Source organism: Acanthopagrus latus, chromosome 10 (genome assembly GCF_904848185.1).
Source record: "Acanthopagrus latus isolate v.2019 chromosome 10, fAcaLat1.1, whole genome shotgun sequence".
Classification (NCBI taxonomy): Eukaryota; Metazoa; Chordata; class Actinopteri; order Spariformes; family Sparidae; genus Acanthopagrus; species Acanthopagrus latus.
Genome location: NC_051048.1, coordinates 20,258,655 through 20,285,742, shown reverse-complemented (window position 1 = coordinate 20,285,742; position 27,088 = coordinate 20,258,655). Strand labels below are relative to the sequence as shown.

The 27,088-nt window shown below is 41.2% G+C and overlaps 1 protein-coding gene across 4 annotated transcripts in view; it reads left to right on the top strand.

Annotated features, from left to right (window-relative positions):
- Window positions 1-27,088, top strand: part of kcnip4 (Kv channel interacting protein 4) — a 128,855-nt gene that overhangs the window by 7,314 nt on the left and 94,453 nt on the right. Inside the window, exons 2-3 of one of the 4 annotated variants that reach the window (XM_037112041.1) lie at window positions 9,077-9,297; window positions 10,081-10,232. The exons of the other annotated variants lie outside the window; for them this stretch is intronic. Coding sequence (XP_036967936.1) covers window positions 10,094-10,232 — 139 coding nt within the window. The 5' untranslated portion in view covers window positions 9,077-9,297; window positions 10,081-10,093. The remainder of the gene's footprint in view (window positions 1-9,076; window positions 9,298-10,080; window positions 10,233-27,088) is intronic. 4 annotated transcript variants of the gene reach the window in all.

The following is a 27,088-nucleotide window of genomic DNA, read 5'->3' as shown; positions in this document are numbered from 1 at the left end:
CCTGAATATAGACTCCACAACAGTGCTGCCATTCCAGTGGGAGATCATGACATGTAAAGCATATGGACATGAGCCATATGCACGATAGTAGACCTGAAAATAGATTGGAAATATAACAGCAGTTTACATAGAACAATAACTGTAAATGGGCTTATCTACAGCGGCTTAAGTGATTATCAGTAGATGCTTGTCAGTGTTATGTCAACTAACATTCAGCCTTGGAAATCGTGGAAAGAATGTGTCTGCTGTAAGGTAGTTGTTGTATCCATGCAATGTGTAAGGGTGACACCAAGTGGTTATACAGAGAAAGTGTGTCTCAGGAGCAAAGAATAGATTTTCACACTTCCACTTGTAAAGCTGCGAGCCTGTGTAAGGTGGACAGATGGCACAGCACTGTTTATTGTGTGTAAGAATAGCTTATTATGAAAATGTTCTTTAATTTTGTCCATAATTTTCTCCATAGAGCGTTTGATCTGTAGTGAAAATCACAGACTCTCAGAGCCCAAGTTGACACATTACAGTTACTCTTTCAGTCAGAAACCCAAATTTATGCAGTTGTTTTATTATCGAAGATAAAGAACTACAGAGAATATTCACACTTTAGAAAATGTGAACAATGAATTTTTATTATTCTTATTTATTTGAAATGATTGATATCTGATTAGAGTTGCTCTAGAGTAAACAATATACCTGTATGTAGTTTTAATGCAGACTACCAAGTTATGTTTGATTTACAGAGTCGGAAGCATGTAAAGTATATCACTGTTGGAACGGATTTTTGATATATTTGAAATTAAAATAAAACTACAAAATGCATTTATGATATTCATGGTTCCCATGATGTAGTTGGCAGTCGGTGCAGAAGTACACATGGCAGCTAACTTTGCTGATCTTTAGTCTACAGGTTCTTCCACGCAGACTTACCTAGGCCCTCCCAGTTAACCATGTAGAAAATATCTATCAAATTCATGGGACCTTGCAAAACCCCGAAGACAAATCTGACAATTGTTTTGTGTGTTCCGCCTTCTAGCTTCCCGGCTTTTACTGTGGTGGCAGCTGTGAGGATGGTTGGATTAGAGAAGCCCCAGTTAGATATTTTTCACTGGATATATATATTTTTTATCTTTTTTTATACTTTTCACTTGTTGCAATATTTCATCCCAGTGGCTTTATTTTGTAGGTACATATTTGTGCTGTTTTGACCTTGGAGATTTGCAGCTTACAACTTTCATGGCTTGAAAAGGGAACCGTGAGTTGACATGCAGTGACCCCTACATTAGTTATGCGGTGGCCAAAAACAAGGCTTTTATTTGTGAGCTGAAAATGAGAGTATCCCCGGAGACAATGAAAGTGACCTTACAACATAAACCTTGTGATAGGCTGTATTCTTTTGTATGCTTCGCTGCCACAGTGACACGCATCCTCACACAGAAGGTGCCCCGAATCCCTCTAGGTGCTTGTATAGTCAGCGGCGCAGTGTCTCTGTACACGCTGACCGATAAAGAGCCACTGTTATCTTCAGATAGCAGGCGCTGCGGCTGAATAATTTATGGAGGCATTCCAACACATTGACTCAGAAAATAGCACGCACCCACAGAGGGCAGGGAAGTGGTAAAAGGTTTGACGCGTGTGTTGTGTTTGAGAATGTGTGCATATCGAAAATGTCTTAATCCTTGCAGTATTTGTTGATTCCCACATTTTCATAAAATGCCAATATGCCACAGTCCACTAAACATTTGTAAGGGCGAGCAGAGTGTAAGAGAAACTAGGCAAATGTGAACTGATGGACTGTCCACATTATTCATTTCCATTATGCTGAGTCGCTTTTTCCCAGGAGAGCTTTGTCAATTACCCATTTAAAAAGTGCTGAGCCTGTATTCACGCAATAATTAATACCGGTGCATAATTGCAGCGTGATAATGAACAATGCTGTGATTGACACATAATTGTATCAGCAAGATTGTTAGGTGGGTATCGCAGCCCATCTCTCACTATCGTGTGTTATCTTTCGATTAGCAGTTGTGACTTAATACTTGTGTTCTGAGTGAACCTGTTGCCTTCTGGGGCTGCAGGACTACAGACATGCTAGAAAGGAAGCTTCTCTCAGTGAAAGGTTATATAAAGAAGTTATGGACACCTTTTCTTCCGTAAATCTGATCTTGGCTTTCTCATTGCCAGTATAGTCCCCCTCCTATCAGATTACTCGACCATGGTTCAAGAGGTGATTGTATCCATTTCAGGTCATCTTCAGTGAACAAGTGAACAGCCGCTGTTTCCGCACGGACGCCATCATGGAGCGCTCGTGTTTCAAAAACGAGGAAGAAAACAGATCCTGGATACACTGGTACAGGAAGAGCCTCCATCTCCCATCATTAAATACTGCATTGCAGTTTACTTAATCCACAGGGTTACTGCCCCTCATGCATGCTGCTAATTTTAGCAGCCACTTTGGAGGACAAGGTCGCTGTGGGTGTGTGAGAAATTAGAAAGGGAAAGCATGTGTGTATACTTGTGTGTGTGTGTGTGTGTGTTGGAGGGAGGCTGAGAGATGGCCAGCCTTGATGCTCATAGCTCAATGCATCGTCTGTCTGGCACTGCTGTGGCTACCAGCTGACCTGCTAACACTGAACCACAGGGTTTCTGACCACTGTGACATTCAAGCTGGAGAGGAAAGATGGCATCGAAAGCATTTCAAGCTGTTGCAACAGAGAATAATGAGCACTCTGATTTACGGCTCTTACTTATGAATGCATCTTTTACAGGGTTCTGCTGTAGCATAAAAAAGTATTTTTTACCAGAAATGTTTATTTATTTATGCATTTATGCTGTTTTGATAAGACAGACTTGACAACAAACCTGAGCGTACAGATAACTACAGGAGATCTCTCAGGTGTGTCTGGGGTCAAACTGAAGCAGTTGTTAATCACTTGTGGCTTCTGCTGGCAGGTGGAGAGGACTGAAGGTGAGCAGCCATTAGTGGTGTTATGATATGGTCACACATATGCCAACTCAGTGCTGGATGTGGATGGTTCATTGACACGTCTTTACTATGGGTAGTGGTTGCAATGGTGCTGGTCAGAGTTCACCAATGTCAAACTCTAAAGCCAAGATGCAAGTTTGCTTTGCTGTAGATGCAAATGTTTTACTTGCTGCTTCGCTTGCAATGAATGGAAGAAGATGGGTGTTGAATATTATAATTGTTTTTTTTTTTCAATTGGAAGAGAGGTCTTTGTTCATACAGACATACATGTACACAACAATTATTAGGCTGATGACACTCAAATGATCTTTTTTTAATCTAGACATTAAAAAATCAGATGTAGAAACTTTTGCTTTGTATCTTTTCAGATCATACACACACAAATTAAAGTGAGGAGATTCTCATGCAGGCTGCAGTAGATTTCATTAAAACCTTGTACACTACAGTGAATACGTGTGGGCCTGAATTAATGTTTTCATTTCCAAAAGATTTAACATACATCAGACTCCAGTCAGCTGCTACATCTCTAAGCACTCACATTACACTTGAGTAGTAAAGGCAGTTATTGAGCTCTACTTACTAATGTGGTAGAGAACATTTAAAAAATAAGAGAGCTGAATTCATGTTATGTTGCTGATGCTGCTGGGCAGCAGCCTCCTTTGCTACGGGTAATGGCTCCTGTAATGGGCTATTGCATTATCCTTGTATAAGGGTTTATGGAAATGCAGGGCTTGGTTCAAATGAGCCTGTTGCCTTAAATGTGCATCCTCCATCACTTTATACTGAGACAGCAGGGTTGTTAATATTCCTTAAGCTCTCCTAAAATCACCCAGAACACTGAGGCAAAAAAGATTAGGGTCCCAGTTGGCTTTAAAGAGAAGGAGGACATAAATGTGGGGGAAAGTTCAGGTGCAATGCTGTTTGAGTGCTTCTGAATCTGACTACATTGAGCTTCTGCTGAGAGGACACAACCCAAATACCTTTTTTATTACACATTTGCTTTTTAACACCCTGGCACACAAGTTACGAGACAAATTAAGAAGCTAATTTCAAGAAATATTTGGCGATTGTGATTTACGTAATGTGTTTGCTGCTTCGAAAGGTCAGTATGTTGAATGGGAAAACACAGATAAGGATACAAATCCAGGTGTATTTGTTAAAGATCAGACCTAGCCCAGAGACACATACACTCCTCTCAGAAATATCCTGTAGCAAAATGGAAATGCTATGATAATGCTCTCATTTATTCAGTGAAAGGTGAAGGGTTTGTTTTTTTTGTGGCATTTTACATTTACATGTGTGTGATGAAATAATAGATGCAAGGGGAAGTTGTTTTCTGCAGCAAAGCAATGATAATCTTAACCATTTATTACCCAAGAACATATCTAATTTCAAAATACCTATCAGCAAATAACTTACAGAAGTCTTTATTCAGTCTTTAACACTCTGCCTGTTCTTCTGCATTTGTTAACTGTTGTGCTGTCAGCGCTGCTGCTCATTTAAACGTTTATTAGGAAGCTTACCTGCCAACAATTGGACCACATGCCACTTCAAGCTTTCCGGTCTGTGCTGACACAACATCTCTAGCAAACTTTTCCGTAGCTCACTGAAACACTTGACTTATTTTTTTATTTATACAACTATACAGAGTAAACTTCTTGTGCTAACAAGCCCATTGTACATAGACGCCTCGGCTTTCTTTAGTTGGTGTATGTTTGCTTGGTGGTATCAGTTGCCTGAGAGATTCGTTGTGTGCAAGTTGTAGCTGTGAATTTATATGTGATGCTGCTGCCATTTACCTGTGTAAAAAGGGTTTATTGGTATTATGATGCATATAAATGATATGATTTCCATTTTCCTCTATGCTCTGATAAAGGCCACTAGACTGAAACATTAGCATATTGGTTGACATGGACAGAATGAATAGTTGAAAATGAGATAAGCCAACTTTGTTCTTTTATGTCTTTGGGTATTCAGCAGTTGGAATGTAGGACTTTGGTTTAACACCACAAAATAAAACACTAGGCAGGTGAATCTATTCAGAAATCGGCTACAGTATAACTTGCTGAATATTATATTCTGAATTGGTTTTATTCATGAGTCCCCTGATGAAGTTTTTGGGTGGTTTCCTCTTGGCTCAGTGCAAATGTAGGTCTGTAGTAGAGGGTAATATGTGGGGCAGTCACAAATACCATTTTCAGTGCTTTGAAGATTCAGTGAGAATTTCCCACGGACATTTGAAGCTTCGACAGCTGGGGAGGGTCATTATTTGCTTGTATACTTTGCTGCTTATGTAATTATGAGTTCAATAAGAGCCGAGGCAAGGAGCAGAGACATCAGCCACTTTCTATTCCATTTGTATTTCAAAATTCTCAAAAAATCAACCTGATCAAGGAGTCAATTTGATAGGCGTTGTGTAGTGATGGTTTACCTCTGGCTTGTCACAGCCTTGTTACAAGGAGCCCATTTCAGTCTTTGGAGGTGCAGCCCTTGCAAAGTCAGCATGCTGTGTGAGAAGGCATGTACATGGAATGGCATTCATCCATCCATTCATCCATTCATAATGTGCTTCTTATCTGAGGCTGGGTCGGGTGGCGGCAGGATAAGTAAGGTAGACCAGAATTCACTCTGAAATATTTTCCAGCTCCTCCTGAGGGAATCCAAAGTATTTCCAAGTCAGATGATATTTATATAATCTCTGCAGCATCTTCTGGGTCTACCCCAGGATCACTTACCAGTTGGATGTGCCCGGAAAACTTCCAAGAGAAGATGCCCAGGAGGCATCTTGGTCAGAACCACATAATTTGGCTCCTTTCGATGTGCAGAAGCAGCGGCTCTCCTCACAGCTCCCGTCGTGCTGCCTGTCTGACCTTGTAACTCTACCACTGTGGGCCAAGTAGTCATAGCGTTCTTTAATTTGGTTTTATGGCAAACTCATGACGGCACACGGTAGTTTGTTTCTTCACTTTGCCTTCACACATAGTCATGTTGTTCATCTGTCTTCCACTGCTATGTTTCATTGGAGGGTAATGTTCTGTTTTGGATGAACAAACAGCAGTTGTTGTCCGCCCCACAAATAGTCTTTCCAATGCAGGTTCTGGAGGAGAAATTTAATGTTCTCCATGCTCATCTTAATGTATGTTTTCAAGGAATGACAAGGTCAGAGCCATGATGCCAAATCCTATACTATACTATACTGTACTGTACGATGTATGTACATATAAGTCTGACTGAATTGATTTCAGAATACATTACAGCAAACTGGATCAATAGGTGTCTGTTTTAGAGGAACAATTAAGATTAAAGTGTGCAAGGGATCCGCAAGCTCCATAGGCCATCTCACACACAAACCACATAGCACCTGAAAGTCTACGTTCAGGAGCTAATGTATGTGGATCATATTTCAAGAATTTTTCATGGACTGACTTTAGCAGGACAGATGATCATAGCTGAGTGATTGGATGGGAAGTCTAATCCACCCAACCCCATGCAACCTTCTGATTTGTTGAAAAGCTTGTATTGATGTGCAGTGGTATGGTTATGGTTATTATGCTACAACAGGTCCCAACCAGAAGTAATTAGCCATGTCATTCAAATTAGCTCCATGCATTGAAATGTAGATATAAAGTAAGCAGTAAGATTCTTCCTGCTCAGGAGCATATTTATAGGTGTAATATATGATAGTGTCTAAAAATAACTAGTCCAAGCCCCCAGGAAGAGCACCAGGTTTTGAAACCAACTTTTGAAACCATTTAGTGACAACATCACATGATGCACTGAGTCCCAAAAAGACCTTTGTTTTCCAGGAGCCTACATTGTGACTCGCTTGACCACATTATTTGACCCATTTGTCCAATAACATTTGAGAAGCCTGGAAGAGCTGCAAGAGAAAATCATTTTATCTCTTTTCAAGTTCCCCAGACGTTAATCTAGAAATTAGCTGGCTCGGTCGGAAGTCTCTAGTGTGCTCACATTATGGCCCCACAATCAGAAAGATCTGTGTTTTCTGGCTTCATGCACCACTGAGCAGCTTTCGTTGGAATGACTAAGTCGTCATCACCAATGCTGTGTCCAGATTTTCATTGTTGGATCTGTGGTTCTGAGCCAGAGGAATCTGGTATTTTATTCAAGGTTATGTTGCATTTTGTTTTAACAGCAGTCAATGGTGCCGTTTCCTGTTTACCTTTAGTTGCCATAACTTCCAGACATTATGGAGTTATATGAGCATTCATTTAGAGTTTATGATGGGTATTAAGAACAATAATCATTCTCCTTCTCTTCTCTCTCTCTCATTTAATCCATTATTAATGACAAAATATTGATCATCGCAGCTTAAAGATAACTAAGTTATTGGCTAAGAGTTAACTAGTACTTGACTAAAGTGGTCTTGAATATCAATGAACAGCAACGACTTCTCAAACATAGATTATTCAATATATTGGGGACAAAGCTTTCAATCCGTCTCCCTCAGGATGAGGACGTGAGCCGGGCTGTGCTCACCTAACAAGTGTCACCACAGAATCCATATCGTACCGCAACACTGCAACCAATCTGTTCCCTGGTTTCGATCAGGCGGGTGCTGTGGCCTGCTGGGAAAGGATGGCTCTATTCCCAGCTTTCTGTCCAGGGCCCCCCTTTGTCTTCTCAGGTACAGAATATGCCTTGCTCACCTCAGGGGAAGCAATTAGATTTAGATTTGCTGTCTCCCCTTAAGCATAACCATCTATCACTGCACGATAGTTAATGTTATGTGCATTTAAATGTAAGCATAAGACCATTTGGCCGATGACCAGGGACAAATCATTTGCATATGATGTATGTAAATTTCTGACTCTTTATACTGTAGCATATATAAATGAATTGCTTTAGGCAGTGCTGACAAAAAATCCACTGCAGACATATTCTGGAAGACATAAACGCAGGGGTAATAGATTGGGGGTAGTAAAGTCTATGTGGTAATGACTGTGCTGTGGTATGCGTCATCTTAAACTAAACAGCTCAGGACAGAGTTTTAAAACCCGCCCACATATGCCCTCAAGTCAGGCAGATACTTGTTGTAATTACAGAGAAGAATGATGTGGCAGTTCAGACATTAATGGCTGTCTTGTTAATTAAAATGCTCTAAACAATTTAGTGCACACAGAGATCAGAGGGCACGACAGGTACAATACAAAGCTTCTGGAGCCTTTATTTTATATATTTCAGATTTACAGCCCAGCAGTGTATGAACGATATGTTGTTTCAGCATCACAATGTGCACATCTGCAATAGTCACATCACATTGTGGGCAATGTCAATTAAGCCAAACTAACTTAAACACACCCTGTTTACACTTTTTTTCTGCTTGATAGAAAAGGAGAACTCTCAAAGTTTCATCTACAGGAAAAGTCTGTCTGACATTAAATTATTTAGTCAGATTCAAAAAGGTAAAAAAAAGAGCTTGATCAGTTCTCAGTGTGCTCTGGTGAATGGGTGCAGATTCGGGGTTTCACCAGAGCACATGACAAACTGATGGCTGCAGGTGAAGAGTGTGCGTATCACCTGCCTTTAAACATGCACAGAATACAGCCACTGTCACAGATAATGTTGCCTTGATGCTAGTTGTTAATCCTACATCTTGACAATAATTACACTTCACTTTTTGAGCCACACTTTCTTTAATTTTTAAGTTAGTCACAATGTCAGTTTCTCTCCAACGTCATGCAGACTCAGTGTGCATGCTGGTATGGTGCTTGAACTTTAAACAGGACTTTTGGTCCGTTTCTAACCCAATAATATAACAGTGAAAACAGAATCCTTCCTGTGGGTGACATTGGTGGTTTTGTTTGAAATATGTAAACAAATACTGGATGGATTTTCATGTAATTTGTTTAAGATGTTCCCTTCAGGATGAATTGTAAAAACCATCAAATAATTGTGTTTTGTTTGGTCAGACTCCTGTAAAACTGTAAAACTAATGATGTTCCAACGACTCTACGCTTCCTCAGATACTTGAATAAAACCACACACACACGTAGTCGTCTAACTTGAACCACAAGTCATAGTGTCCTTCAGAAGTTCCCTCCCTCACTCATTCACTCATTCACTCTCTCACAGGGCAGCCTGCGTTCTCCCATTCCTCCTCCTCCTCCTCCTCCTCCTCCTCCTCCTCCTCCTCCTCCTCCTCCTCCTCCTCCTCCTCCTCCTCCTCCTCCTCCCACCCCCCTTCACACTCTGTTGATCAGCTCAGGAAAGGAAAAGTGCTTGCGTGAAACCTGAGGATCACTTGCAGACCGAGGAAGCAGAGAGAGCGTGCACATCGCACTGTAGCCCACAAGGTAAGATGACGCTCAGAGGGACAACTGATAACAGCTAGAACATACATTTCTGTGCAGTGGAGGATATAATTTTGCGATGTTGAGAGCCGACAAAAAGCCCTCAAGCGAGAGTGGCAGCAGGATGTGTGATCTGTTGATGTCTGAAACTTCTGCTCTGGAAATGGGACATTTAGTGGAGGATTGTAAAGACAGTACTGAGTGAGATAGGGTATCGCTATGTAATGATTTATTTAGTAGTATCTTAAAATCTTATATAATTGTCTCTAGGATGATTATGTGGTGACAACCATGATGTTGGCTGGTTCACTTTGAAACTTAAGTGTGAAGCAGATTGTAGGCAAAAAGGACCATTTCATGCCAGTTTTACTTACTTTAACCATCTTAAGTCCTGGAATAGCTGGAAGAATAAATAACCTTCTTGAAACAACAGCTAAGGACACATAACACAAGCATTTTCCGGCTCCAAAAGGGCACGCTGAAATGTCTTGCATTTCATTATGGCCATACATAACTGGGGGCACAAAAACATCCCAAATTAGCATTTGTTCTCAGGTGTATTGCTTGAACTTGTGACAGTTGGTTTTGCATGCTGCACTGGCTGTAGCTATTTGTGTTTTAATGTTTACTGGAGGGTGGTAAGGGGTCATGATATGAATTATGAGGCTGATAATACTCGCCTCTGTGTTGCAATGTACGTTTACTGCAAGAGAAGTACCCAGATGATTACGCCTGTATGTGTACGGGATTCACTCGGTAATTACGCCACACTGTATTTCAAAATAGAGAAGTTCCAACCATGTGTTCACCAACCAAGAGGAACCAGTGGAGGGAGGACCTGCAGCATTTCCGTAAAGACCACGTCTTCTCCAAGAAAGTGCTTCTCAACTGCTGCCTGGTGCGGCGCATCATCACCTGGGCCTCCCCAAACCCAAAAGGTAGAAAACCCCTCAGATTTATGGTGACAGATAGAAGAGAAACCTAGACACAAGGCGGTTTAACTGTCTCTAACTCATACTGGAGGATTATTGTCTGGTCTAGTTACAGTTGATGTAGATTTGTGTTAATTAGTTACTTCGACCAGTGATAACATCTGGTCTCTTTTTAAACATGAAAAGCAGGATACTTTCATTTTAAAGAGACGGATGAATGAACGTTAAAGTGGCAGTGGAGGAGATCTTGGGTTTGTTTTCTCTAGCAAAAAGGGAGCAGACAGGTTTTTATGCAAGGCAAAATACAGATTCTTTTTTTTATTATATACTGGTCACCAATTTCTATGCCTAAAATGGTTTACAGGGGGCAAAAGATGTTTATCATATAGACACGTTTATCATAAAATGTATTACAAAAACAAGGTGGAACTGGTGTTTACTGCACTGAAAGTCAATTAGAAAACCATAAGACGCCCCAAAAAAAATGTTAAAGACAAAGACGTTATCTAAACTGGAGAACTAACAAACTTCTGAATACATGTCTGGGAAATATCTGCAGCACAGTGTCCACTTAAAGAAGCATGAAGACACATGTATATGAGATTGGATTTAACAGTAACACAATACGCCCATTAAGAGTACTGTTGACCTCAGATTTGACTAGGTGAAATGGATCGGAAGCAGTGGAGTGCAGAGCGTACTCGGTCTGACGCTCTCTCAGACGGTCATCACCGTTTAAAACACATGAATATAGTATTGATCAGTCACCCTTTCACCTTTTATAGGAACAAGATAATTTATGATTTTTCAAGAGTGAGAAATGATCAGAAAAGCACTGCACCATGAGTCAGTCAACAGCTCCGGTAAATTAATTCACTTTGAACCTCGATCAATATTGATGACTTCTCGGGTTATATATTCACATCGGGCATATAGGCTTATAAAACAGGATTTATAGCTACGTTCCCTTGCCACAGGAACAGGCAGAGTATAAGGTAATAAAATGCAAAGGGGAAACAGAAGGCCACTGGGTCACATTTAGACACACCAGAGCTCGAATTAATCCCCCTTTAAGTTAATAAGAATTGCGTATTTTTGAGAACGTTGATAAACGTTTGGATATAAAAAAACATGCGTTACACTTTCTTTTTTAGATAATTTGTTGTTCAATTCTGTATTTATGCATTTTTCCTTAAGGCAAGTATCTTCTGTTGTGATTTATGCACGTCATTGTTCTGACAGCACTGGTAATGACAGAAAACCTTTTACAGTTTTTGAAATATATAAGGCGTTTGTTTGTCCACAGTAAAAGTTTCTTCCCTCGTCTGTTTTCGTTGCAGTTTATTAGTTGCGCTTCCTTAGTTGTCGTCATTGTGTTGCAGCTGAGTGACAGTGTCAAGCATTACCATAAAACCTGGAGCTTTGTGTAATCGGCAGGTGCTGTTTCACATTGATATGGCTTGTCAGATGAATGAATTGTTTTTGGGAATGATTTAGGGTGCTATTAAACAGTCATGAATGTCACTGCGGGGACTAAATTACATCTGCAGTGAAAATTTTTCTGCAGGGGAAAACAACAACAGAAAGACTCCAAAACAGCTGTTCTCGTCATGAATAAGAGAAGAGAGATTATTCACTTTCACCTTGTGTAGAGAAAGAGAAAGCTTGTCTCATTTTGTGTGGATAAGAGTGGGGCAGGTGCAGCTGCTGGATCACATACTCAGTGCAGTGTCTTCTTGTCCATACAGGCCCCTTGTCAAGTGTCTGTATGTGTGCACCCGCACTCGTGTCATTTGAATGTAAAACTCTAATAACATGCGAGCTGGTGGCCACAGCCGGAGCCACACTGAGCCCAGGTGTTTCTGTTAGATTAGACAAAGCATTTGTTCAGACTTTGATTCCTTTCACGGCTCTGTTTTCATTGGAAACATATTGCTTAAGTCCAAGGGCAGGTTGCTGTTTCATACAAGTTGTTGCTCGTAGGTCGCTGAAACAGGAACGCAACGCCGTACTGCACAAAGATAGACGATCACTTTTTTGTCCTACCTTTATTTAGGTGTGAAACTGAACTTTATATTGTCAAAAGCGAATACAGACATCAATGAAACCATGAATCAGAGAGCACAAATTAACACGGTATCAATGACTTGAGAGTTATTTTAGATTCTCACCCGGCATGCGTATGTTGGTAAGCGCTGTCGTCATTAGGCGCCATCTGAAACTAATAATCTTATCCCCTGGTGTTGCCCAGAATAACCTCCCAGCACGCAGGCGTTCAGACTCTAAACCTGCCAAGTGGCATCGTACCCTCCGGATGTTGGAGCAGTCTCCAGAAAATGAGCGTGCTCACTAAAGCAGGTGTTTCTAGAAATACACGAGCCCCACGTTGAGCCCACGGGACAGACGTCTGCTCTGCCTTTCACAAATCCCCGCTGCCTCTGTGACGCACTCAGATGGGTCAGTTGTTTTATCCACCTATAGGATAGGATTTCTATGCAACTAAATTAAAATGTACTTTTAATTGAAGAAATATTACTTTTGACTTAACAGCTCTTCATTGCATCCTGTTCCTATGTATTACAATCTCATACACCTGGTACATTTCTCACAAGTAAAGTTTTATTTTGAGTTTATTTGAATTTTATGACTCCTTTGTTTTTACAATAAATCTCTATCTGATTATAGACACCTTATGCACAAAATCCATCACTGGTTGTACCTCTTGTTTCCTGCCAGGAGAGGGCAGCAAGCTACAGATGAATACTTTGCTGAGGTGCTGCACGGTTTGCAGCACTCAGAGCATTTCAGCAGCAGTGCTTTCATGATATACAGTTTTGCAGAAAGATTAATATAATTTTGTCCCAACCTAGATTAAATCATAGTGCGTGTCATCGAATATGTGTATCATTTGCTGCAGCAGTGTCTGATATACACTCCAAGAACAAAACTAAACCTGTAGGCCATTAAGATATGACATGTGTTGATTCTTGATAATGCGGCATGCTGCAGTTGTTTGCATTGCTTTTATGCAAAGTGGGGCACGTTATCAACACCAGCACTGTCCAATGTAGTTCAGCAGCCTTGCAATATGTCACTCTCCCCACTGAATACATCACGTGTCTTTTCACACTCAGGTGGTAATACAACTGTCATAAATTCAGTGAATGTACTGCAGTGCAGTAGTAATTCAGTGCCCTCAGATGCACTCACTATAGCTGAGCTGCGTCTCTGTGCTGATGTTGGCAAGGAGGCGCAATATTGAAATATATGACGGCAGGCATATAAGAATATAGATGCTCGACTCTGCTTTATGATTGCACATAAAACACTTAAGCGTTAAGAAGAGCTTAGCAATTTATGAAAAATATTATCCAGATTGCAGGTGATGCAGTTTTTTGCTCAAGGTGGACTGAGACACAACATAATGTTATAAATGAAGCGTTGTGGCGCCACAGAGGAGGTTTTTTTCATACAAATTACGTTCTCCAGACGTAAGGGAACATGTTTTATGCAAACCTCAGCACAAATCATCATCATCATTTTTAGATATTTTTTAAAAATTAAATTAAAATGGCCATTCGCTTTCATATTGTAAATGCAGTATCTGTCCAAATAGTCACAGTATGACATTCTTTTTATCAAGTTCAGCCCCAGCTTAGAGTCATTTTTCTGTTTGAGAGAGAGCTGTCTTGTTTGTGTGCTGATCAGGAAGTTGGTGTTGATTTGTAGGTATAAACCGAATATACTGCTCAGTGGAAAATACAGTGCAGTGTCATTTAATTCCCGCTTAAGCCAGCACACCTTTCCACTCTCTGAATACTTCCCTCAGATCTTTGCCAGGTCAGCATAGCTTCAGACATACAGTCTGGCCATGCTGTTTCCCCAGTTCCCACTTTCTTCTTATGCACTTCCACTTGGATGTTCCAGTGCTCTCCATGGCTTTACCTATTAACCAGCAGAATCCCAACACCTTGAGACTATGTGTCAGGGTCGTGTCCTTCAAACAGCACAGGAACAGCCTGAAAATGTATTTATTTAGTGTTTTTGTCGAGTCGGCAGTAATGAAACCTCATGGGGAAGTTGAGAGTTCAACGTTGCAGAGGTTGTTTTTTTCAGACCCAAACCTCTGGCTTTCTGAATTCCGCACACGTCAAGATGTCTTTGCGATAACTTCTCGTCTAAGTCCCACCGCGTCTCCACGCTGATGTGAATTTAATTGCCGAGAGCTGCTCGCAGTGTGATACCTCATCCAGCAGTCCGACACCATGGTGAGAAGCATTGCTAAAAGGCCCCTTAAACCTTGAGAAGTTATATCAGTCACCGTGATGCTCTGTTAAGGAGAAAATGTTAGATATCATTAAGAGTGTCCTGGGGCGTACGTCCTTGATGAGTGTAATTCTCTGCAGTGATAGAGTTGGAAGATATATTTTGAAATCACATACTGGCCAACAGTTTTAGGCCACGTGTCTGCTCCTGGAAACGCAGCTTGCTTTCCATTTTATTCTATTTCCCCACTTGGTCAAGAGTGCAGGCCTCTGTAGATGTGAGGTGGAAATGGGAAAAGGCAATGATGGATTAGAGGGGAAGTCGAGGCAGCATGCAGCCTCTCAGATCCAAGGAGAGGGGAAGAAGAGCGATCGCCCAGGGACGGCTGGCTGGCTGCAAGCAGGCATGTCGTACTGTTGTCATTCATTTGATTCATATGTTGTGAAAAGGGCTGCTGGAGAATTGGGGGGGGGGGATCCTATAGTGATACCTCTCCCTGTCATTAATCTTATTCATAGAGCTAGCTAGGACTGGTGACACCCGGCGAGAAAAAACACCATGCTGTTTACAACTAATGGGCTCAGAGATGACGATAGCGGATTTGTTGGAATGCAGCGACCAGTGTGTTTCACATCTCTGCATTGTTGTTATCTTGCAGCTGTAATGTTGGTTCTGATCTGCTAGATACACCAGAGACATGGCCTTCTACAGCACTCTCTCTATCAGCTGGTGTGTTTTCCTATGTTAAAGGACAAGTACACCCAAAAATTAAAAATCAGTCATCAGTTACTCCCATGTGGATGTAAAGCTTCACGACCAAACAGCGCTGCAACGTTCACCTTAACAACTGAAGAAGATGGTGACTTAGAACCATAGAAACATAAAATAGCTCCTCACTGTTCTCCAGAAACCCCAAGATCCAGAATTGATTCCAAAAGACTGTATTTACACCCTCAACATGCAGTCGGGCTTGTGCACACACATAGTAACATTATTTTTAGCTCTATTTTAAAGTGGGCCTCAGATGATCACCAGCAACAAAACAAAGGAAAACAATACTGGACATCTATAGTATCAGAGAGTTGGATAAAAGGTCCCCCACCTCTCTAAGGTTTCACTTTGTCTTCTAAGAATATAACATATCTTCTCCATAGCACAACCGTTGTATTATAGTGTGTATATATAACCATCATTGCTTTGTCATTGACATCAGAAAAGCTTTCTGCTGGTCATTGTACAATGCAGTTAATACTCTCCCTAACAATTCTATAAATGGCTCAAATATCACCCAGCCGAAGCACTTTCCATTATGTCACACAACAGTGCGCCCGGCGTTCTCTTTCTCAGCCTTGGCCATGACCCGCATGCCTCTGTTGATAAACAGGGATTAGCAGCTAATAGCCAGGGATTAGTCGGAGAATAGGCGACCCCAGCGAGCCATGGTGTTTGTAAAACACCCTAAAGTAGCCTGTTGACAGACAATAACACTTAGACTCAAATCGTGGATACAGCTAACTGAGATGTCTGGTGGCTCAACAACGTGACCCACGCGCTGGTCGTCTCCGTAACCAAGCCGGGTTCTTTTTTGTCCGAGCTATACCAGGAACTCATTCTAACCTACACATCATTAAATATGCATTCGTGGCCACATGCAGGTGTTTTTCCATAGACTTGGTAACTCTGAGGGGGCAACATGTGAGCGTTACTCCTGAAACAGTTAATTAATTGGTCACTTGACCATTCAAGTAAAAAATCAAGTGAGAAAAAGCAGCAGATAATAATTGTTTTGATCATTCAGTCATCATGCAGCATTATATGTACAAGTCATTATATGAAAATCAACATAGTACTCATACTGAAGGAGTGGAAGCCTGTCAGTCTTTGACATTTCTTATTTAAAAATTATTAATGATTAATAATAATAATAATTGACAAAATTGTTGCTGGCAAATGTTCTGCCCACTGACTCATCACCTAATGAATTATTAATTTAACTTATGAGAGAAAGACGCAGCAGCTGCTGGGATATCCTGAAACTTAGTCCCTGCTGAACGTCAAGCTCCAAAAAATGAAACCTAGATTTACTATATTCTGATAAATCACCACGATAACACCAAACCCCACCCTTTCTCAGGTCTAAACTCTATCTTTGACTTCAGAAACAGCAGTTAAGACAACGATCTGACCACATTTAGCATCTGTTCTGGAGCCTGTGGTCATATCGTTTTAATCAGAAAATAGTGCTAAAAGAAAGGAAAAGAAAAGAAGTTTTGTGACAGCTAAACAAACTATGTGCTGATGAAGATCATGTCCTAGGATGAAACATTTATGGCAAGATTGTTGTCTCTATGAAATATTTTGGTGGTGAATTTGTAGATTTTCTCACATTTTGTGCCATTAACACAACTGTCCACAGGAAACGTTTGGATTTTTTTGTAGATATACAAAAATGTTCATTCATTGTTTCTCATTAAAACAAACTGTGTACACACTGGGGGTCTAGTAATGTGATGAATATATGTCCTTAATCAAAATACTTGCAAAGTAGATTTAAAAAAGCTCACTAATGGTGGGTGACGCTGTCTACATGACCGTCGTTGTAGCTATGCTGTGGTCGAACGCTCTGCAGTGTACCTTTATCTAAAAGGATCATCAACACATTCATCGATGGTGGATGAAAGCAGCTGGTTGCAGTATGATGATCAACAGTGAAGTTATCCTCAAACAGGTGACTTTGTTTCTTGTTTAGTGGAGCAGAGATGTTGAATTTAATTATTAGTGACTTCCGAACTTCTCAAAAGTTGGCGTGAAGTTGTGAATGTCATTAATCATCCACTTCTTCTGCATAACTTATCCTTAACCTGGCCACCTTGTTTTCCTCACACCTCCTCTGTCCTCTCATCTGCCGGGGATACAGCCGTTTGCTGGTAACCTACTTCAGTCAAGTGTTTGTATTCTAGCAGCGGCCCGGGCCTCTATAAATAGGCCCTCCTGATTGATACCCGGTACAGTGAAACCTCGTAAGCCTTCGGCTGCTGCAGGGCAGAAATGACTTTTCTTGTGTCTGTGTCGCTCGGCTTTAACACACCTGTCCCTGTCACGGCCTAATTTATCTCCCCTGCCTGTTTGTCAGGCAGCATCCGAGCAGCAGGCAGAGGTTTTAATGCCAGGCCTGAAAGACCATGCGAGTTCATTTATATTCCCCCCTGACATGGCGTCTAATAAGGTGTGATGTATTTAATGTTCAGCATGAAGGATAAGCATCTCTGACCAACTGTGATGAGGCATTTCTGGGTTTTGTAATGCTTTGAGTTAAGTCATGTTAAAGTAACCTGCAACATTTGGACTTTATTTGCACATTTTCTAATTAAAATGATGTCAAAGGACGTCTAATCATCCGTTGCATCATTTATCTGAAAAAATCAAACTAAATAAACTAAATTCACTATCATCTGGAAATCTGAGGAAAGCAGTATCATGATGCTGTCTTTCTGACAGCTGGCGTAGCGGCTCCCTGATAAAAAGAAAAGATTGGAAATGCCCACATTAAAGCGGTGCTTTAATAGGCAACACTACAGATCTGCTCAGGACATCTTTGTCACAGTCTATTGTGAAACCTTTCCACTAATCTGTAATGCAGCATCTTGTCATGACAAACATGTCATGTGACACGCTAGTGACAAGTCTAACACGAGGTGTGGGTCTTGTCCCAGATGGCTGCATCAACCTGTCACTGTGGGAAGAAACAGAAATGAGACTGAAGTCCTACTGGGAGCATCCCAGTGTAGCTGCCATTCACCAGTCCAGCTGTCTGCAGAGTGGTCCCAGCTGACAGCGTGAGGGTGCTTACTGTGTCTCAGGATTGCACAATAGAAAAATGTCATCATCGACAAGCAATATTGTGGTATGAATGTGCAGGCAGATCGTAATGTTGGAGTTGTTTTGATAGTTTTTTTGTAAATGTGATTGGCATGCTGCCTAACTGACTTTTCACTGAATAATAAACCTCAAGTGTTTTTGTAATTGCCTACTTTGACAAATTAACTGACTTTTACTTTCTTTCATTTCAAACTTATTCAGTTAAAAACCTGAACAAAGTTATGCATGATGTTTAAGCCACATCGAAGCTTTGCGGTACATCAGTTATTCGCTTCTCATCGGTGGCTGTGGCTCAGGGGTGGAGCCAGTGTCTTGTTATCTGAAGGTTGCTGGTTGGATTGATAAATGCCCGAAATTCGATTTAAGGTGCTGTTTTTGTCAGTGCAGTCAGGTGGATTTGGTGAAATATAGTGTTTGTTTGCGGCTAAAGAGAAAGACTCTCCCTTCAGGTGAAGAAGTTGAAGACCCCCAAACAAGTACTTTTAATGGACTTATTTTGACAGTATAAGTTTAAGGATTACACTGCAGTCTGTGTTGTGGTTGCCGACTGAGGAGATCTACTGGACACCAAACTACATAAACATTGTCCCAAGTTTAAGAGTACCAGAATTCCTCTTTAAGATGGCAGCTAAAAACACTTCAAGGGCAGGAAGATACTTGACATTTACAGCTTTGCTAAATGAGAATATGATTTTTAAATGAGCACCAATAATACGATAATCCATTATGAAGGAAGCAGTTCTGCCGGCCGCATCGATCCTGTATTCAAGACAGGATGCAGTCATAATAAAAGAGTGTGACTTGGAACGTAAGTTTGTTTTACGGTGACTGCCTCTCTGTTGAGAGAGTGTGTTTACTTTTAACCTTTGCCTGAGCTCTAATTGTAGCTCTTTCTTTTTAAAGATACATATTTGCTTTTGCACTCCTGAGTACGACCCAAATGAATAATTAAATGATGGTAAGTTTGCAGCCTCATTAGAAAGGCAAATCACCACCCTGGGTAATGAAGAGATGAGCTGACCTGTGTGTATCTCCTCCCTATCTGTCCTCTACTCTGATATAAATGGAAAGCTATTTACAGTTGCATGACTTCATTACTAAAAAAAATAACAAGAGCCTTCAAAGTGAGCAGGAGAGACAACACAAGCTAAAGTTGCTGTAATGTGAAATGGATAGCTTTAAGTCAAAACTCACACTCTGGGAGGCCTTGAGAGAGCAAGTCCTGCCATTTTGGGAGTTTTTGGAGCTATTGGCATTAAAATACATTCATTTTTAACCTATTTGGAGCTCCTTTATGTGCCATATACCCTGCAGTTGAGCCTGGGAGACTTGCTGTGGAAGTTTAAGCAACCTCTCAAGCCCAGAAACGCAGTCCACTGCAGCCAGGAGGGACATTTGTGAGCCGATACACTGTGGAAAATTCAGAATAGAAGACAGTGAGAGAGACGTGTGAGACAATAGAGGAGTGGAGAGAGAAAGGGGGAGAGTAATTAGCAGGAGAAACGGTGGAAAGAAAAGATAAGGACAGTGCTTGTGCAGGAATAGAGACAGATGGCTGAAGGTGGGGGCTCTGTCCGAAATGCCAGAGAAAAGTTGAATATTACAGCTTGAAGCTGGCAGGCTGCAACACAATGAAAACCCGCAGGAATCTGTTGAACGGGCCGGAGTCTGCAGCAGCTGGGCTGATAAGCCTGGTCACGTCTGACAGTAACTAAGCCACTGCAATACCCCTCACTTAACGTGTTACCAACAGTGTGAGGTTGAGAGTAGCTCAGGGTATATATTGCACTGTATTGAAAACTGTTGAGCACTGGAAGTTGGCATCACATATTTATTGAGGGCATTTATCAGACGCTTTTGTGCAAAATGACTTGCATACGTACACAGATGGTGGTGGCTGCCATGCAAGGTGCCGACCAGCACATCAGGAGCCGCCACCATTCATACTGGTAAAAGAGAGCATGCACCGTGGCTTGTGTTTCCACAATTGTTAGCTTCTTTTGTTACTGAAAATCTTGTATCTAACTTCTCATTTTGCTGCTTGTTTACTTTAGGGTGTGTCCGTACCCTCTGACATCACTGTTGGGTGCAGCCGGAGGTGGACTACACTGTAACTCTCAGACAAAGAGGCACAACTGTTTTTAGCTTTGTGTTTAAGGCTTTGAAGCTTCACTTAGCCACCACTGTACACTGAATTAAATGCTAATGTTAGAATGCTAACATGCTTACAAAGACAAGTGTTAAGATGCTAATGTTTCTCAGGTTTTATTGTTTCCAATCCAGTTGATGTTGATTATTTCAGTGTGACCGTGACCAAAGGTGTATTTCCTTCCGGTTGGGGATTTTACTGCTCGTATTGTTCTTTAAAATTGTAAATCTGAGCTTGTTATTGGACTTACACACTCTGTGTCCCAGCCGTTGCCTTGCACTTTGATCGACCTTGGAGGATGACATTTTTTTATGCTCTCTGTGAAAGAAAGCTCACTTTGTCACCTTTATGTCACAGTGAAGGTCCCTTTCTCGCTGTACAGCTGAAAATCGGTGTCCCATTAGTTCCTTTGCTGCATTGACCCAATCCAGAACATTCTTTTTAAATGGCATGTCTGGGTTTTTTCTCACTTTCGCAGAGAACTAGGTTGGAAATATGTCACCCATGCAGCTGCACATTAAGAGCAACCTCTATATTTGCTGGTCCAGTAATGGCACCACATCCATTTGTTCTCACTTGAATATCAGTGCTCCCAGCGGACCAGGCCTATCCTTCTTAAGTAACTATTGCAGTTTGTGCATGTCGGTCTATCGGCAGACGCGCACCCTGCAGAAATTAGGTCAACAAACCACACCAGGCCTCCTGCAAGAAACCAAACAAAATGAGGTCATGGAAAAGAGAGGGCTCTCAGCTGGCCTGCAGAGCTTTTTAGCATGGCACAATATACGCTTTGTTATGACAGTTAACTCCATCTTAACACTAACAGAGACACTCGCCAGGATACATTTTGTGCATGAGTTCTTGCTGTGTGTTTGTTTGACATGATGGAACCTGCTTAAGTAACAGCACCTATTATGGAGTAATAGTACTTTTTCATTACGCCCGGACTGCAGTGAGCATGCCTGGATCTGTGAGAAACGTTCAGCTATTTAATCGTCCAAATGTCTCTTTAATAATTGAAAGATGTTGGTCTATATTAGCACATTTCAGTCCAGTTCATACGTCGACACTCATGTAAACAGTGCTGGATGATCCACGACTGTTTACAAAGATGGACTCCAGTTGAGAGGATGACACCTTTTTGAAAAAAAAAAAATAGACAATGGACATTAGCCCACCACATAATCCCCTTGTGATGCATTTCCTCATACTTCTAGGAGTGCTTACTGGCAATCCACTTCTGCTGATGAATTTCAAACGTGATGGCCCCCCAGTAATTACAGTGCTAATGATCATTTGTACTGCATGGTGGTGGGTGTAATCTTCCTATTCCCATGGCAGCAACCAAGTTGGTTTATTTTTCTCATCTCCAAGGCAGTCATTCAGTAAATAGATTTTTGCAAGAGCGAGTCGCGTTATGCCCCCCAGTGTTAAAAGGTTCAAATGAAGCCTTTATGTGTAGCTGCGGAATAAGTGAATTAAAAGTTTGGTGATGGGATGAGCACGTCATATTTTAAATGCAGCATGTGTCTCTCCTCCGCCAAGTCTTTTTACGCTCTGCATGCACGGTCATTTAAGTGTCATTTTAGCTGCGAAATAATCCCATTTCCAGGAACGCCTTTAGTTGATGCGTTTGTATAATGTCTCTTCTATAAGGTGACAGTACCATGGAATGTATTTCACATCTTCAAACAAAAGATACCAGCGCTGCTATCTGCGAAGGATTAACATGGAATAACATTGCCAGCTTGTGTTGCAGAGTCAGGGAATTCTCCCCGGTAGTGGGAGGTTGGCACTTTGATTTGCTCCGTGTGTCTTTGCTCTGGGCTGGTTAATAATACAGGCGACCATACAGCGAGTCCTAATTGTTGCCGGGGGACTCTGAATTACTTTACTGGTGATTTAAGGGCAACTGTGATTTGAATATTGAGCAAGGTTATTTCATGCTGCACCTACTGTACACAGGCCTCCTAATTTGATTACTGTAATAATGTGGCGAACGCTGGCAACATGTTTGAATTGAAGGTCCCATTTTGAATGTTACGCACAGTGTGAAATATTTTGCAGCTGCCGGATCCTGAATTCAACACAGCTGAGTTACTGTAAATGAAGTGTGAATATTTACATCAACCGAGCACAAATACTGATAATGAAATGGTTTAGATTAATTAACATCTAATGTTCAGTTATGACAATGGTTTAAAAAGTTTTAAGATTATTAAGAAAAACCCTAATCATCCCCTGAAGGCACTTTCTGCCCTATTAGAGAGATCCCCAATTAAATAGGTCTCCTGAGACAGCTGGAGAATGTACGAACCAAAGAGCCTGTCTCTTTGATCCTCAGCAATTTCTGAATAAATCCAACCTTAATGCATTTATCTTTTTGTTTTAGTTAAAGTTTAGTCCAGTACTTTTGACCTGAGATGTCTCAACTGTTCGATGTACTGTCATAAGATTTTGTATGAAGCTGAGGCGAGCGAGACAAAGCCTGGATGCTGACAGGTGGTTGGCTGCCAGCTAGATAGGTAGCACCTTGCAGAACCTCAAAGCAACCAATGGGCTTTCTTTTGCGTGATAGAATTCGAACAAATTAGTCAGATAAAGTCCCCCCCCCCCCCCCCTCGCCAGTTCATGAAAAGGGAATTTCACTTAGGAGGCTGAACCTTTTATTTTGTTTGTTTTAGCTATAAAGTTACACATTTTAACATTTTATTATGATGTTCTGTGGGGATTGACCCCTTGTTGGACCTCCAGTGGCCATTTGTGGGACAATTGGATGAAATGTGAAGAAAATTCTGTTAAATTTGGTTTCCAGGCATTCATGTCCCTCGAAACATAACCAATAATCCTGACTCTTCTCAGCAGTAAAATCTTTTATTTTTACAGTACTAAAGAAATTCCCAGTGCAGATTAGCAAATGATAGAATGCTAACACAGTGAGCTAAACCCTAACCCTACCAAACATCTGCACATGCTCCTTGTTGAGGTTAGCATTTAGCTCAGAGCACCTCTGTGTCTACAGCGCTGTTAGCGTTGCTCTCAGTCTTGTTAAAATAATGAATTAAGACGACGTGTACGGCAGCTGTTGACAACACTGACTGTGCCACACAGGGTTCAGCCTGGTTGAGATCGATGTTCTGCTGTGTAATTCTGCCTTCATTCTTTTTAAGTGCTCCCTCAGTTGCTACACTCTCTACATGCTCCATAACAATGGCAGTTAGTAGACCTTTGCGGGTTAGCTCTGAATTATGAAATAAAAAGCAGCAACACAGCAGTAAACCCAATCTCCAGCCTCGTGTTTTCTCCTCCCCTCCTCCACAGCACTGGGCTCCCTCTGCCACATTATTAGTGAGCCAACTAAAGGTGGCCTTGGTGAATTTTGCTCCAGTGCACAATAGCTCTTATCAATGATTCAGAGTGTCAGGATTAATGTTCACACTCCAACTGAACGCTCGGTCCATTCTGTGGTTCAGTGGTTTCAGGTTTTTCTGTTTTTAAGGACTTTACAAGTGGAAAAAAGTCAAATAAAACACAGGCAACATTTTCCTGGCTGCGCTGAGATAATATAAATCCTGTGCATGTGCACTGGCCTTTACTGGTTTTCATCAGCGTGTTAACAAGGACGCTACCCCCTTATGGGCTCTGCTCAGCCTCACAGTCAGCGCTCCATAGAGATTAAGGCAAGACAGATTGGCTCCTACTCAGAGAGATCTACATAACCAACTCCCGTATGGTTACCATATACAGCTCGACTTCGTGCAATTATTTGAAAATGTATCAAAGTAACAATATTTAAAGCAATCACATTCAACTCATGAGAGAATGAGAGGTTTCTGTTTCTCTGAGGGGAAAGTGGTTTGATGCAGCCTCCCAATCAAACTGCTGTGCACATGGAGATCCCGGCCAGAATATCAAGATCGATGTCCCAGAAAATCTGTGGTGTTATTCAAACCCAAGATTTGCACAAGATTTGCATCTAATTCCACACTGTCAACAACATTTTGACTATTTCCAGGCTGGAAATGAAAATATGGAGATAAAGCTCATGTGTCCTCATGTACCGCTATTCACGGCATTGTCAGTCTTGGGCAAAACAAATGCATTGTTTTTTTTCCCAAGGCAGATTTAGGAGTGAGCCAGACATGCCATGAATTTTTTTACTTGAATTTTGTTTGTATTATATCTGTTATTTTTAAGAGATTGGGCTAATGATTATTTACAAAAATATATTTCTAGCTTCCTTGATATTCATCCATTGAAATAGAGGAAATTTTAATGGACGCTTAGTTCGCTCACATTACAATGTGAGACTCAGTAATGCAGCTCCTACATGGAGTGCCTGACGACCTTCACACCACTACATTCTTGAGAATATGTGACCAACACATTGATATATGAACCAGAGGTATTTCATGGGTACATTAACAGAAATGGTCTTGCTTCAAAAAACTGACGTTAACATTCAATATTGAACTGGCTCCATTTCAAAAAGAAGCAGAGCTCCACAGTATGAATCCATAATTTAAATGCCATCTACATTCCCTGGTGCCACACTCTGGCCCCTTTTCCCCATTCAGTCACCTCTACAAAATAGTTTGAGATTCATGATGTCTGTGTCGCGATGTCTCGGCTGGCCCGAGGAACAGTAAATATGGAGGGGACCGACGCTTTCCACATCATTATTGTTTTTGCTCTCAGTGAGATCGAACGCTGACCTCTCACTCAATCACGCTGAGCGATGAGGTTTTAGGAGGAGAGGATGAAGTTCATTACAGTCTCAGGGCTTGATGTGTTCATTACTCAGACGTATTGCGATTTCCTTTTTCTTACCTCCTTTATCATTCTCTTGTTCTCCTGTTTCTCACCACCCTGCGGTGTCAGAAATATACTCATACTGATCTTAAATGTCTTAAACGATGCCACCAGGGTCTAAGGGAGGAGGAAGAATTTACAACCAGGGTTTTCTGAGTTAATATAGCTGAATAAGATCTGTAACACATGCTGGCATTAGTCTGTTTGGTGCCGTGAACATGCCAACTGGTGTTCTTCTGCATGTCTTCTCGCTTACTGTTCATGTAACAGATGGAAGGCTCCTGGTGTGCTGATCCAGTCCTCTTTCCCTGGGTTTTTTTCTCTCTTTCCCTTTAATGACATGTACAGATTATTTAAGCACCTCTGCAGCTGCTTCACTGTAAAACCTGGTGCTTTCCTGCTACGTGTATTTCTTCATATGTTACTAGACGTCCCACATTATTTTGGGTTGTTGTTGGGTTTTGTTTACAGCAGGAAAAATACTATTTAAGAACAGGAAAGGAAACTAATCATGCACACTCAAAGAGCAGATCAGTTAAACAGTTAGACTCGCTTGCTTATTTCCAATTACTTCCACGTTTGATTCACATGCTCAAAAACAGGAAATCACTGTGATTACGGGTCCTATCAGCTTTGTCAGAAAGTGTAAAAAACCACTCTGCCTCACCATTATATGTACGGTGGATCAAGTAGAATGATTACAAGCACGTAGTTCCTAAAATATTACGACTTTAGCATGTGTGTGAACAAGAGGCCTCATCTGTTAACTTGCTCACAACACTAAATGCTTACAGTGAATCTTTGAAGCATCAGTCATCGATCAGTGATGTTCACTGTCAGGTAAACCTGCTTGCATTATCAGGCTATAGGGAGACCCATGCATTAACATCTCTGCCCTCAAATTATACAACATCCAGCATGCTTTGCTGTTTGAAAGTCCCACGCATTACACAGAAGGTCACCTGCTCTGCTAACAGATGTAGGCAGAGCTGTCTTTGGTTCAGAGCCAGAGGTGAAGAGCTGCCTTAATGGCAGTGCTTGAGATGTGCCAGGCTTTGCCTCTATTCTGTATGGTTGAAGTGGCCCAAATCAGATGTGTTTTTTTTCTTTTCCCTTTTGTCACACAGATTTCATTTGTAATGAGTGCATGTTGAAAGAGATCACATTAAGTCTATGGCCTTGTTCACATGAACAAGATATTTCTCAAAGGAGAGATTTTTCCATTTTACGAAGTACCTCTGTATGCAGGGGCAAGAAGCAAGCGCTCAAACATGCATGCTGGTCAGCAGGTAAAGATAACGTCTGTGTCAACAATACATTAAACACCAGAGAATAACATTCTGAGCATGCCCAGTGAGATTACTGTTTCTTGATAAAATGATCAAAAACCATAGAAGTTTTACACTTTGTAGTTGGACATAGCAGTGCTAACAAAAACCTTTGGTGCTTATCAAACAGGTTGCTGATTTCATTATTTTATACATGCTTTATCTGTCCATATGTTTTGAATTTTTTCTATTTTTTCCTGTATCTAATTGGTCCCCCTAGTGGTCTCTCTATTACAAGAGAAGAGAGTTGGGTGCAGAGGAAGAGCATCTGGGAGATAAACACCCAAAGTCGCATCGGATTCATGATTGATTTGGAGCCGTTCACCAACAGGAGGAGAGCTCAGGGATGACGTCTAAACTTTTTAGGGATTAAAAAAGCTGATTTCTCTCGAGAGCCAGGTTATGACGGAACTCATATAACTTTAATC